At 46.3% G+C, this 12,988-nt stretch overlaps 1 protein-coding gene across 2 annotated transcripts in view; it reads left to right on the forward strand.

Moving 5' to 3' along the window:
* Positions 1-117: 117 nt before the first annotated feature.
* Positions 118-12,988, forward strand: part of JAM2 (junctional adhesion molecule 2) — a 155,496-nt gene continuing 142,625 nt past the window's right edge. Inside the window, exon 1 of one of the 2 annotated variants that reach the window (XM_073617075.1) lies at positions 118-371. In XM_073617075.1, coding sequence (XP_073473176.1) covers positions 320-371 — 52 coding nt within the window. In that variant the 5' untranslated portion in view covers positions 118-319. The remainder of the gene's footprint in view (positions 372-12,988) is intronic. The other variant, XM_073617073.1, reaches the window with a different exon arrangement.

Here is a 12,988-nt window from a genome sequence, read left to right on the forward strand (position 1 = left end):
TTTCTCTTCCTATTCTTTCCTTCTTACTATTCTTTCTCCTCCTTTCCTACTCTTCTCTTCCTATTCTTTCCTTCTTACTATTTTTCCTCCTCCCTTCCTATTCTTCTCTTCCTGCCCCTCTGTTTCACATTGATACAAATCCGTTACATTCCTGTGAGCGGGTGTTGTGGTATTGCTCCTGTAGAGGGCGCCCCGCCCTCCCCTGCTCCTATTGATAGATCTCAGCTCTCCGTGGTCCGGAGTAGAAGCGGTGGCGGCGGTCCGGTCGGGGTGTGCGGTGTGTAGCGGTGGATGTGAACTCTCCTGTCGGTCTCTCGGTATGAAGATGTCGGTTCGGTGGATCTTTCTCGGATACTTTGTAGCAGTTTGCTGTAAGTTTGTGTGTCTTCCTGTGCGGTGCGGGCTGTGTGCTGGGAGTTCGGGGTCGGGGCTGTTGCTTTGTGCCCATTGTCCGGAGTGCGGGATGGAGGGACCCCCCTGTATAGTGCGGGATGGAGGGACCCCCCTGTATAGTGCGGGATGGAGGGACCCCCCTGTATAGTGCGGGATGGAGGGACCCCTCTGTATAGTGCGGGATGAAGGGATCCCCCTGTATAGTGCGGGATGAAGGGATCCCCCTGTATAGTGTGGGATGGAGGGACCCCCCTGTATAGTGCGGGATGGAGGGACCCCTCTGTATAGTGCGGGATGAAGGGATCCCCCTGTATAGTGCGGGATGAAGGGATCCCCCTGTATAGTGTGGGATGGAGGGAGCCCCCTGTATAGTGCGGGATGAAGGGACCCCCCTGTATAGTGCGGGATGGAGGGACCCCCCTGTATAGTGCGGGATGGAGGGGACCCCCCCTGTATAGTGCGGGATGGAGGGACCCCCCTGTATAGTGCGGGATGGAGGGACCCCTCTGTATAGTGCGGGATGGAGGGACCCCCCTGTATAGTGCGGGATGGAGGGACCCCTCTGTATAGTGCGGGATGGAGGGGACCCCCCTGTATAGTGCGGGATGGAGGGGACCCCTCTGTATAGTGCGGGATGGAGGGACCCCCCTGTATAGTGCGGGATGGAGGGACCCCCCTGTATAGTGCGGGATGGAGGGACCCCCCTGTATAGTGCGGGATGGAGGGACCCCCCTGTATAGTGCGGGATGGAAGGACCCCCCCTGTGTAGTGCGGGATGGAGGGACCCCCCTGTATAGTTCGGGATGGAGGGACCCCCCTGTATAGTGCGGGATGGAGGGACCACTCAGTATAGTGCAGGATGGAGGGACCCCCCTGTATAGTGTGGGATGGAGGGACCTCCTGTATAGTGCGGGATGGAGGGACCCCCCTGTATAGTGCGGGATGGAGGGGACCCCCCTGTATAGTGCGGGATGGAGGGGACCCCTCTGTATAGTGCGGGATGGAGGGACCCCCCTGTATAGTGCGGGATGGAGGGACCCCCCTGTATAGTGCGGGATGGAGGGACCCCCCTGTATAGTGCGGGATGGAGGGACCCCCCTGTATAGTGCGGGATGGAAGGACCCCCCCTGTATAGTGCGGGATGGAGGGACCCCCCTGTATAGTTCGGGATGGAGGGACCCCCCTGTATAGTGCGGGATGGAGGGACCACTCAGTATAGTGCAGGATGGAGGGACCCCCCTGTATAGTGTGGGATGGAGGGACCTCCTGTATAGTGCGGGATGGAGGGACCCCCCTGTATAGTGCGGGATGGAGGGACCCCCCTGTATAGTGCGGGATGGAGGGACCCCCCTGTATAGTGCGGGATGGAGGGACCCCCCTGTATAGTGCGGGATGGAGGGACCCCCTGTATAGTGCGGGATGGAGGGACCCCCCTGTATAGTGCAGGATGGAGGGGACCCCCCTGTATAGTGTGGGATGGAGGGACCTCCTGTATAGTGCGGGATGGAGGGACCCCCCTGTATAGTGCGGGATGGAGGGACCCCCCTGTATAGTGCGGGATGGAGGGACCCCCTGTATAGTGCGGGATGGAGGGACCCCCCTGTATAGTGCGGGATGGAGGGACCCCCGGTATAGTGCGGGATGGAGGGACCCCCCTGTATAGTGCGGGATGGAGGGACCCCCCTGTATAGTGCGGGATGGAGGGACCCCCTGTATAATGCGGATGAAGGGGACCCCTCTGTATAATGCGGGGTGGAGGGGACCCCCCTGTATAGTGCAGGATGGAGGGGACCCCTCTGTATAGTGAGGGATGAAGGGACCCCCCTGTATAGTGCGGGATGGAGGGAACCCCCCTGTATAGTGTGGGATGGAGAGACCCCCCTGTATAGTGCGGGATGGAGGGAACCCCCCTGTATAGTGCGGGATGGAGAGACCCCCCTGTATAGTGCGGGATGAAGGGACCCCCGGTATAGTGCGGGATGGAGGGACCCCCCTGTATAGTGCGGGATGGAGGGACCCCCCTGTATAGTGCGGGATGGAGGGACCCCCTGTATAATGCGGGATGAAGGGGACCCCTCTGTATAATGCGGGATGGAGGGGACCCCCCTGTATAGTGCGGGATGGAGGGGACCCCTCTGTATAGTGAGGGATGAAGGGACTCCCTGTATAGTGCGGGATGGAGGGGACCCCCTGTATAATGCGGGATGGAGGGGATCCCCCTGTATAATGCGGGATGGAGGGGACCCCCCTGTATAGTGCGGGATGGAGGGGACCCCCCTGTATAGTGCGGGATGGAGGGACCCCCCTGTATAGTGCGGGATGGAGGGATCCCCCTGTATAGTGCGGGATGGAGGGACCCCCCTGTATAGTGCGGGATGGAGGGATCCCCCTGTATAGTGCGGGATGGAGGGACCCCCCTGTATAGTGCGGGATGGAGGGACCTCCTGTATAGTGCGGGATGGAGGGACCCCCCTGTATAGTGCGGGATGGAGGGACCCCCTGTATAGTGCGGGATGGAGGGACCCCCCTGTATAGTGCGGGATGGAGGGACCCCCCTGTATAGTGCGGGATGGAGGGGACCCCCCTGTATAGTGCGGGATGGAGGGACCTCCTGTATAGTGCGGGATGGAGGGACCCCCCTGTATAGTGCGGGATGGAGGGACCCCCCTGTATAGTGCGGGATGGAGGGACCCCCTGTATAGTGCAGGATGGAGGGACCCCCTGTATAGTGCGGGATGGAGGGACCCCCCTGTATAGTGCGGGATGGAGGGACCCCCGGTATAGTGCGGGATGGAGGGACCCCCCTGTATAGTGCGGGATGGAGGGACCCCCCTGTATAGTGCGGGATGGAGGGACCCCCTGTATAATGCGGATGAAGGGGACCCCTCTGTATAATGCGGGGTGGAGGGGACCCCCCTGTATAGTGCAGGATGGAGGGGACCCCTCTGTATAGTGAGGGATGAAGGGACCCCCCTGTATAGTGCGGGATGGAAGGAACCCCCCTGTATAGTGTGGGATGGAGAGACCCCCCTGTATAGTGCGGGATGGAGGGACCCCCGGTATAGTGCGGGATGGAGGGACCCCCCTGTATAGTGCGGGATGGAGGGACCCCCCTGTATAGTGCGGGATGGAGGGACCCCCTGTATAGTGCGGGATGGAGGGACCCCCCTGTATAGTGCGGGATGGAGGGACCCCCTGTATAATGCGGGATGAAGGGGATCCCCCTGTATAATGCGGGATGGAGGGGACCCCCCTGTATAGTGCGGGATGGAGGGGACCCCTCTGTATAGTGAGGGATGAAGGGACCCCCTGTATAGTGCGGGATGAAGGGGACCCCCTGTATAATGCGGGATGGAGGGGATCCCCCTGTATAGTGTGGGATGGAGGGGACCCCCCTGTATAGTGCGGGATGGAGGGACCCCCCTGTATAGTGCGGGATGGAGGGACCCCCCTGTATAGTGCGGGATGGAGGGATCCCCCTGTATAGTGCGGGATGGAGGGATCCCCCTGTTCAGTGCGGGAATAAGGGGCTCACCCCATCCTCCATCTGACCTGCAATGTGTGCGGACTGTCTGCATTGTTATTATGTAAATATGATGCATGCCGTACGGAGCACCGATCACATCCTACATACTGCCTGATCACTTCATCCTTCTACTTCTCATGGCTGGAGACATGGAAACTAAAAATCACAACTTTAAAAAGCCGGGCTGACCCAGAGGAAGGCAGCTCTCCCAGGAATTCCTATTTACAAAATATTAAACACATAGAAAATATATATTTATATGCAAGTTCATAATATTTACAAAATAACAATAATAATTTGATAATAATAGTAATGCCAACAGTATAACAATAATAAATAATCAAGTTTATATATATATATATATATATATATATATATATATATATATATATATATATATGTATAATGTAATAATATATAAATAATACATACAAATTTGTAATATATATACAGTAATAATTTGAAAAATGTATTTATTATTAATAATTTATAAATAATACATACAAGTCTGTAATAGTAACAATTATTCATTTATTATTATTAATTATTTATAAATAACACATACAAGTATGTAATATGTATATACAATAATAATAGTAAAAAATATTCATTTTATTATTAATGACTGTATATATATATATATATATATATATATATATATATATATATATATATATACCAAAAAGAGAGCTGCAATCACGGGTCTTCAAAGGAGAATGCACGATAGATTTAGGTTTAGGAAGATGAGCTTGAGATGAGCTTGTTGAAATGTCGAATGAAACCGCCATCATGCGTTCACCTTTCAAGACCCGTAAGTGCCACTCTCTTTTTGGTTGATGTGCACTACAGTCTTTGCTGTGCACCCGTGCCCATCTTTTATCCCTGATTCATGTGCATTGACAACCATTGGGTATCAATATATATATATATATATATATATATATATATATATATATATATACACACACACACACACTGTGTAATAATATAATAAGAATATATACAGTATATAAGTTTATATCATATATAAAATAATATAACAACATACACAAGCTAATAGAATTGTATGTTCCCAGATCTCAGTTTGTACTTGTGCTGTTTAGTTTATAGAGTGTGACCAGATGGTATATCGTGTATCGTCACTATAAAACACATATATCTGGGTTTCTCCTTATTAACAAAATCACATTTTCAAAGTCCAGAGGAACACACGCCATTTGGAATACTTGGTGTGTTTTCTTTCCTATGGTAATCAAGGTACTTCAAGTGTATCTAAGTTCAGAAAACAAAAATGTAATATATTGCAACTTACCAGTACTTAGATGTTGTGGCTGCGTTGGTTTTCTTTTTCTAGACTTTTTTTGCACTTTATTTCAACCTGGTGATCCTACAGACAACACTTTCTGTCCCTTTATGTCTATTCTCATGTATCCACTGTATCAATGGAGGATCCATGGTTGTCACACAGGCTGGACTTTAAACATATCTGTGTTTGTTCATCTTGATTACATGGTGAATTGAGGAGAAGTGACAGGATCAATAGGGGTTTTCTGTACTTGCTGAAAATGTTCTTAGTCTGACAAATGAAATCCAATACAAGTGCCACATCTAATGCTGGTGAGCTGCAGTATATAAGATTTTTGTTTTTAGGTTTAGATGTGTTTTAACCTCTTCCTGCTGATGGTACACATAAATATGTGGCCTCTCAGTGGGTGAGCATTAACAATGAGAGACCGCATATATGCAGTCCTATGTAATGTATGTATTCTATTACATTGTAAGCTCTATTAGATTGTAAGTGTCCAGGAGCAGGGCTCTCCTAACATTCTTGTATTGAATTGTATTGTCACTGTATTGTCTCAAGTGGAGCTTCCCTTTTTGGGTGGAGCTCTGCTTTAACTAAGTTGACAAGTTCCCTCTTAGACATTGGCATTGTTGGGAAAATCATTATGACTGAGCTCCCTAATTCATTCACTTGCCACAGCCATGACAGGGAAGTTTTAAGTCGGGCCATACATGACTCTTAATTTTGGCAGATTCCTGCTAAATTGGTCAAAATTCAAAGCATGATTGACCTTGTTGGCACCCCTCAGCTCTACAAAAGTTGATTTCAGAATCGAAGGAGCCAGATTTAAACTTGGCCAAATAGCACCTGCAACCAATCAGATGCAGTCATTGTTTCAGATATTAAAGTGGAACTAAACCCTCCTATCTTTTTCATCCAAGGAAGCTGCCATCTTGGCCTCTGTTTCATCTTCAGTTGCCATGATGCTGCAAATGTGATCAGTTATGACACCAGCCATTTGATGGTTTGACAGTTTGGTTGAGAGCACAGCCAATGGGACAATTACAATCGATGGGTTTAGTTCCCCTTTAAGGCAACTGCGGGTGTTGTGACTGTCTGAAAAATGTAGGCAGCAGAGGGGATTCTTCCATCCATGGGCAGAACGAGAGAAATCTAGCTGTGTATGGCTAGCTCATTGATGGCAAACCTTGGCACCCCAGATGTTTTGGAACTACTTTTACCATGATGCTTAACTATACTGCAGAGTGCCTGAGCATCATGGCAAATGTAGTTCCAAAACATCTGGGGTTCCGAGGTTCGCCATCACTGGGGTAGCCTTACTCTGCCTACTGACTTCTTCAGTCACTTTATGATTCGGAGAGTGCTGGAGAAGCAGTAATGCTAGACATACCCATGGCAGTTTTTGGGCAATTTCAACCAGGTTTTGATAGCAACCAAACAGATCAAAGCAATCTACCTCTAATGCCCTGTACACACGGTCAGACATTGATCGGACATTCCGACAACAAAATCCATGGATTTTTTCCGACGGATGTTGGCTCAAACTTGTCTTGCATACACACGGTCACACAAAGTTGTCTGAAAATCCGATCGTTCTGAACGCGGTGACGTAAAACATGTACGTCGGGACTATAAATGGGGCAGTAGACAATAGCTTTCGTCTCTTAATTTATTCTGAGCATGCGTGGCACTTTGTGCGTCGGATTTGTGTACACACGATCGCAATTTCCAACAACGGATTTTGTTGTCGGAAAATTTTATAGCAAGCTCTCAAACTTTGTGTGTCGGAAATTCCTATGGAAAATGTGTGATGGAGCCCACACACGGTCGGAATTTCCGACAACAAGGTCCTATCACACATTTTCCGTCGTAAAATCTGACCGTGTGTACAGGGCATAACAGTTCCTATAATTTCAATAGAAGCTGCTGGTTGCAGGTTGCATTGGTCTGCTCCATCAATTTTGTGATTGAGTTTACACTTCAACTTTAAGGCAGCCCACAGATGATTTGGTTTTCTTTTCTTCCACCTGTGGTGGCAGGAGAAAAAAAAAACGCTCAGTTCCCATATCAACACAGTCAGTGTTGATGGGGGAATTTCTTACGCAGAACCATTGTGTTCTGCCGGAAGGGGGCATGGGGAGCCTTCCCAGCTGGTGGAACACAATGATTACTAAACTTAAGGATATTTTGAAAGCTAGACAATCTAACAGATGTAATAGCAGAAAAGAGGCCCTTGCAAGCCCTTTGTTCCTTGAGTGGGACTACCTCTTGAAGAGCCAGATGTTATAGGTGTTTGGGCTTGTAGGTCTACACAGCGGGTAACATTTTAAAATACTTTATATTGTCATAATAGGTCTAGATAGTATGGATTAATAAGAACTGCACGTAACTTCCTAAGAACAAGGATTTGATTGCGAACCTGATCAATAATTAAAATCAGGAATGTTTCCAGGGCCAAATCTCCCAACATATGGGATGCTTTCCTGAGCCAATGAATCTCAGCCAATCACAGAGAGAAAGTGATTAATGAAAACAGTAGCGAGGAAGGAATGGAAAAAGTGGAACTGTTCCCAGAGCAAACACATTTCTTATTGTATTTGAAAGATGAAATTCTATTGGATGCTCTTGGCTAAACCTTCCCTTTTGCTTCAATAGTCTTTTGAGCAATTTAATAAATCAGACCGTCATGTCACCTGGCTTATAAAATACTTTTTGACATAGGAATTGACATTAGTGTGCAGAGTTAGAGGTTGAATTGTGCAGTTTGACAAAAATCGCCTAATACAAACCGGGCATCTTTAAAAATTTGATGAATGTTTTTTTTTTTTTTCTTAATGTTTGGATTTGATTCTATTATCTGGTATTTAAAAAAAATAAATGGATCAGTCCACTTAAAAATGATATTTAGTTTTTTGAGAGATGCTGGAGAGCTCAGCCATGTGACAGCTCCCTATATATTTTGGAGACTCTTTTGGAGAGATCTTTGAATTCCTGGGTCTTCACACCTGTTATGGCTATTATTAGAGTGGCCCACATACCCTGTTGAATTTTTTAAATACTTTAAATTTAGCAGAATGCAACCGTAGTGGCTGGAACATACATAGGAGGGTGGGAACAGACAAAACTCCCAGGTGGACGGGAACAGAGTCGGGAATTATATCAGGTAGATTCCACTGTTGGGGTATCCAAACCATAGAAGAAGCCAAGGGTTGACGCAGCCACTTAGTCACCAAATATCACTTTTGGGTGGACTGACGCATTAAACTTCTCATGATGTTTAGACTGCATATGGAAATGAGAAATATCTTAATTTGCAGCTTGGTAAATGTGCGTCGAATGATTGTTGAATATTACTCATCTGAGCAAACACACCATTGAAATTGGTGGATTTATTTTATAAATGTGTCAACATTATCGGACTCCATATTTTATTTACAAAGAACAGACCCTCTAGCCTCTCAACAGTAGCCTCTTCATGATCTTGGACCCTAAAGAGCTTCTTCTGTGCACCACCGAGAGGTGATCAGGACCCTCCCATATTCTTCCCCCATAATCTTTCCCCTCCCTCCACTCCTTCTTATTTATTTATTTATTTCTTCTCCTCTTCTATGCATCTACCTATCTTCTCTGCATCTACCTATCTTAGCTTTCTCTGGTTTGGACCAGGTTAGGTCCTTAAAGCAGAGCTCCACCCAAAAGGGGAAGGTTCGCTTGTCTGCCTCCTCATCTCCTCCACTCTCACATTTGGTACCTATTTGGGGGGAGCAGGTACCTGGTTTTGACGGGTACCTGCTCACACTTCCGGCTGAGTTCGCCGCAGTGAACTCAGCTGGAAGTTCAGCAACTCTCCTCCTTCCCCCGCAGTTGGCCCATTCACAGAGCGCAGCGCGCTTCGTACAAGCGCGGTAGAGATCTGGCTGTGAAGCCACAAGGTTACACTGCTGGTTTGCCTTAGGGCCCTTTCACACTGGGGCGGTTTGCAGACGCTATTGCGCTAATAATAGCGCCTGCAAGCCAACCCGAAAGTGCCGCTGCTTTGTCTCCAGTGTGAAAGCCCCGAGGGTTTTAACACCGGAGCAGTGCGCTAGCAGGACGGGAAAAAAAGTCCTGCTAGCAGCATCTTCGGAGCGGTGAAGGAGCGGAGTATATACCGCTCCTTCACCGCTCCTGCCCATTGAAATGGGACAGCGCGGCTATGACGCCGGCAAAGCGCCTCTGCAGAGGAGCTTTGCGGTGGTTTTTAACCCTTTCTCGGCCGCTAGCAGGGGGTAAAACTGCCGGTAATAGCGGCAATAGCGGCACTTTACCACCGACGCAGCCCCTGCCCCAGTGTGAAAGGGCCCTAAGTGGAGATGGGGGCGGCAGCACCCAACAGCCGATTGAAAAATTGGCTCAGGTGGGGACATCGCTGGATTCCTGAATAGGTAAGTGTCCTAATATTAAAAGTCACCAGCTACAGTATTTGTAGCCGCTGACTTAATTTTTTTCTGAAGGAGCCTGGAGCTCCACTTTAAGTTTAATAATGTTATAAAAATGTGAGGGATGGTATTGCCTGCTGATGAATGTGGCATGAGTCCAACATAATGTCCTGTATGTTGATTGTACTAAAGAATAGAAGTGTACTTAGGGGCACGATATGTAGGCCTTAACCCCTTCACGCCAACCATAGAAGGGGTTAAACCGGGGTAATTCCTGCAGCTTCAGGCATTACCCCAGTATAGTTTTTTAGAGCCAGCGGTTGGAATTTTAGTGACAACAAATGATGCTGTTATCCTAAGGAGCAGGAGGGGACGCCCCCCTGCCTTCCGCCGCTCTACCCGGGCTTCTGTCCCACAGAGAGACCCGAGCCACCAGCCGGAGCGTCCTCTGCCTAGGCTAAGACCCGAACAAAGCAAAATTCAGCTTTGATTGGGTCTCCGATGTAAAATTCTGGAAGCGGTGTCACTTCCAGTTTACTCGGCTGCAAATGGCGCAGATTTAAAAAAAATGACAGTATTCAGATTCGCTGATTTTGGCGATCTGAATACTTTTAAGTGCAAAAGAGGGATTTGGGGTCTGTTAGACCCCTGATCCCTCCATAAAGAGTACCTGTCACCACCTATTACTGTCACAAGGTTTTCCTTGTGACAGCAATAAAAGTGATCAGAATTTTTTTTTTCTTTAAAGGAACAATGTAAAAAAATGAAAAAATAAATAAGAAAAAAATTAAAACATTTTTAAAGCACCCCGTCCCCGTGTGCTCGTGCAGCAAAGAAAACGCATACGTAAGTCGCGCCCGCAAATGTAAACGGTGTTCAAATCACACATGTGAGGTATCGCCACGATCATCAGAGTGAGAGCAATAACTCTAGTAAAAGACCTCCTCTATAACTCTAACCTGGTAACCGTTAAATTTTTTTAAACCGTCGCCTATGGAGATTTTTAGGTACCGTAGTTTGTCGCTATTCCACGAGTGCGTGCAATTTCAAAGCATGACATGTTAGGTATCTATTTACTCAGCATAACATAATCTTTCACATTATACAAAAAAATTGGGCTAACTTTACTGTTTTTTTTTTTTAATTCATGAAAATGTATTTTTCCCCAAAAAAATTACATTTGAAAGACCACTGCGCAAATACCGTGTGACCTAAAATTTTGCAACGATCGCCATTTTATTCTCTAGGGTCTCTGCTAAAAAATCATATATAATGTTTGGGGGTTCTAAGTAATTTTCTAGCAGATTTTAACTTGTAAGCAACAAATGTCAGAAATAGGCTTAGGCATGAAAGGGCTATGAATACCTTACACTGTATTGTTTGAATTGTAATAGACATGATTTGTCATTTGTTTTCTGAAATGGTGATACCGTTTCTAAAAAAATATGCCTGCAAGCTTCAGAATCTAGTTTATCTCTGGGTATCAGGTAGAGATAGAAAACACACTTCCATAGAGACCAAAGGGCAGTGTCCAAACCTCCTGGACTCATACGGAGAGTAGCCTAGCAATTCAGTGACAATGGGGGAGATTTACTAAAACTGGAGCACTCAGGCTCTGGTACAGCTCTGCATGGTAGCCAATCAGCTTCTAACTTCAGCTTGTTCAATTAAACTTTGGCAATAAAACCTGGAAGCTGATTGGTTTATATGCAGAGCTGCACCAGATTTTGCACTCTTAAGTTTTAGTAAATAACCCCCATTGAGTAAGTCAATTAATTAATGATCCGTCATTGTCAATAGACTGTTGAATTTTTTAATATTATCTGTAAGATTTAGCACATACTATATGTGATCTGGCATCCATTACCGAGACACAAACATTCTGGATCAGGGGTGTCCAACCTTTTGACCCTTTGGGCCACATTGGAAGAAGAGGATTTGTCTTGGGCCGCACATAACATACACTAACAATAAGGATAGCCGATGAGCAGAAAAAGTCAGGCAGATCACAAGTTAACAATTATATATATATATATATATATATATATATATATATATACATATACCTCTCTCTCTCTCTCTCTCTCTCTCTCTCTCTATATATATATATATATATGTAATAAAACTTATTTTTTTTGTAATATTTTTTATGATAAAAGTAAAAAAGGGCAAAATAAAACTAGTGAGATATTTGACAAGTTTTTTGATAAACCAACGCATCAATTTTAGTAAATAACCCCCATTGAGTAAGTCAGTTAATTAATGATCCGTCATTGTCAATAGACTGTTGAATTTTTTAATATTATCTGTAAGATTTAGCACATACTATATGTGATCTGGCATCCATTACCGAGACACAAACATTCTGGATCAGGGGTCCAACCTTTTGACCCTCCTGGGCCACATTGGAAGAAGAGGATTTGTCCTGGGCCGCACATAACATACACTAACAATAAGGATAGCCGATGAGCAGAAAAAGTCAGGCAGATCACAAGTTAACAATTATATATATATATATATATATATATATATATATATATATATATATTTATGGTTGGAGCCCTATGTCCGGTATGTACATGAATACCACTTACAGTAAAGATAGGACTTACCATCGGAAATGGACCTGAAAGTGTGGACTTAGCATATGAAATGGACCTGAACGTGTGCCTTGGTCTAATGGCCGGTATGCCAAAATAAGGGGGCATACCCTGGTTTAAGAAATGATTATTCTGTAAGAGAAATGAATGAAATGAATAGTTTGAGAAATGCTGTGAAATGGGGATGGGAGGGTGGGTATCGCGCACAGGAAACCGACAAGCACCACAGGTGAGCGGGCTGCTTAAGTACCCCCCCGGGCTCCTCCCATAAATTCAGGCCACCATACTGGCCTTCCTACTTATGGTTGGAGCCCTATGTCCGGTATGTACATGAATACCACTTACAGTAAAGATAGGACTTACCATCGGAAATGGACCTGAAAGTGTGGACTTAGCATATGAAATGGACCTGAACGTGTGCCTTGGTCTAATGGCCGGTATGCCAAAATAAGGGGGCAAAAACATTCAGGTAGGGTTATGATTTTATTGATTTTCAATTATTTATTGAGCCAATTTGGAGAATGCCTGTGCCATCTCTGTTTGTGGGTTGGGGATATACCGGGCGAAGCAGGCTGACTTCCACCTGCCCAGTCTTTTGATGATGTGGTCCGGAACCCCGTGGCGGGATGCCGCGGAGGCTGCTCCGATGCGAAACGAGTGTCCGGAATACTGACTAGGGTTAAGATGAAGATTGCGGAGAAGTATTCTTATGTGTTCCACAAACTGAGAGGCGTTTAAGGGTTTA

This window comes from Aquarana catesbeiana, linkage group LG02 (genome assembly GCF_042186555.1).
Source record: "Aquarana catesbeiana isolate 2022-GZ linkage group LG02, ASM4218655v1, whole genome shotgun sequence".
In the NCBI taxonomy this organism is placed as follows: domain Eukaryota; kingdom Metazoa; phylum Chordata; class Amphibia; order Anura; family Ranidae; genus Aquarana; species Aquarana catesbeiana.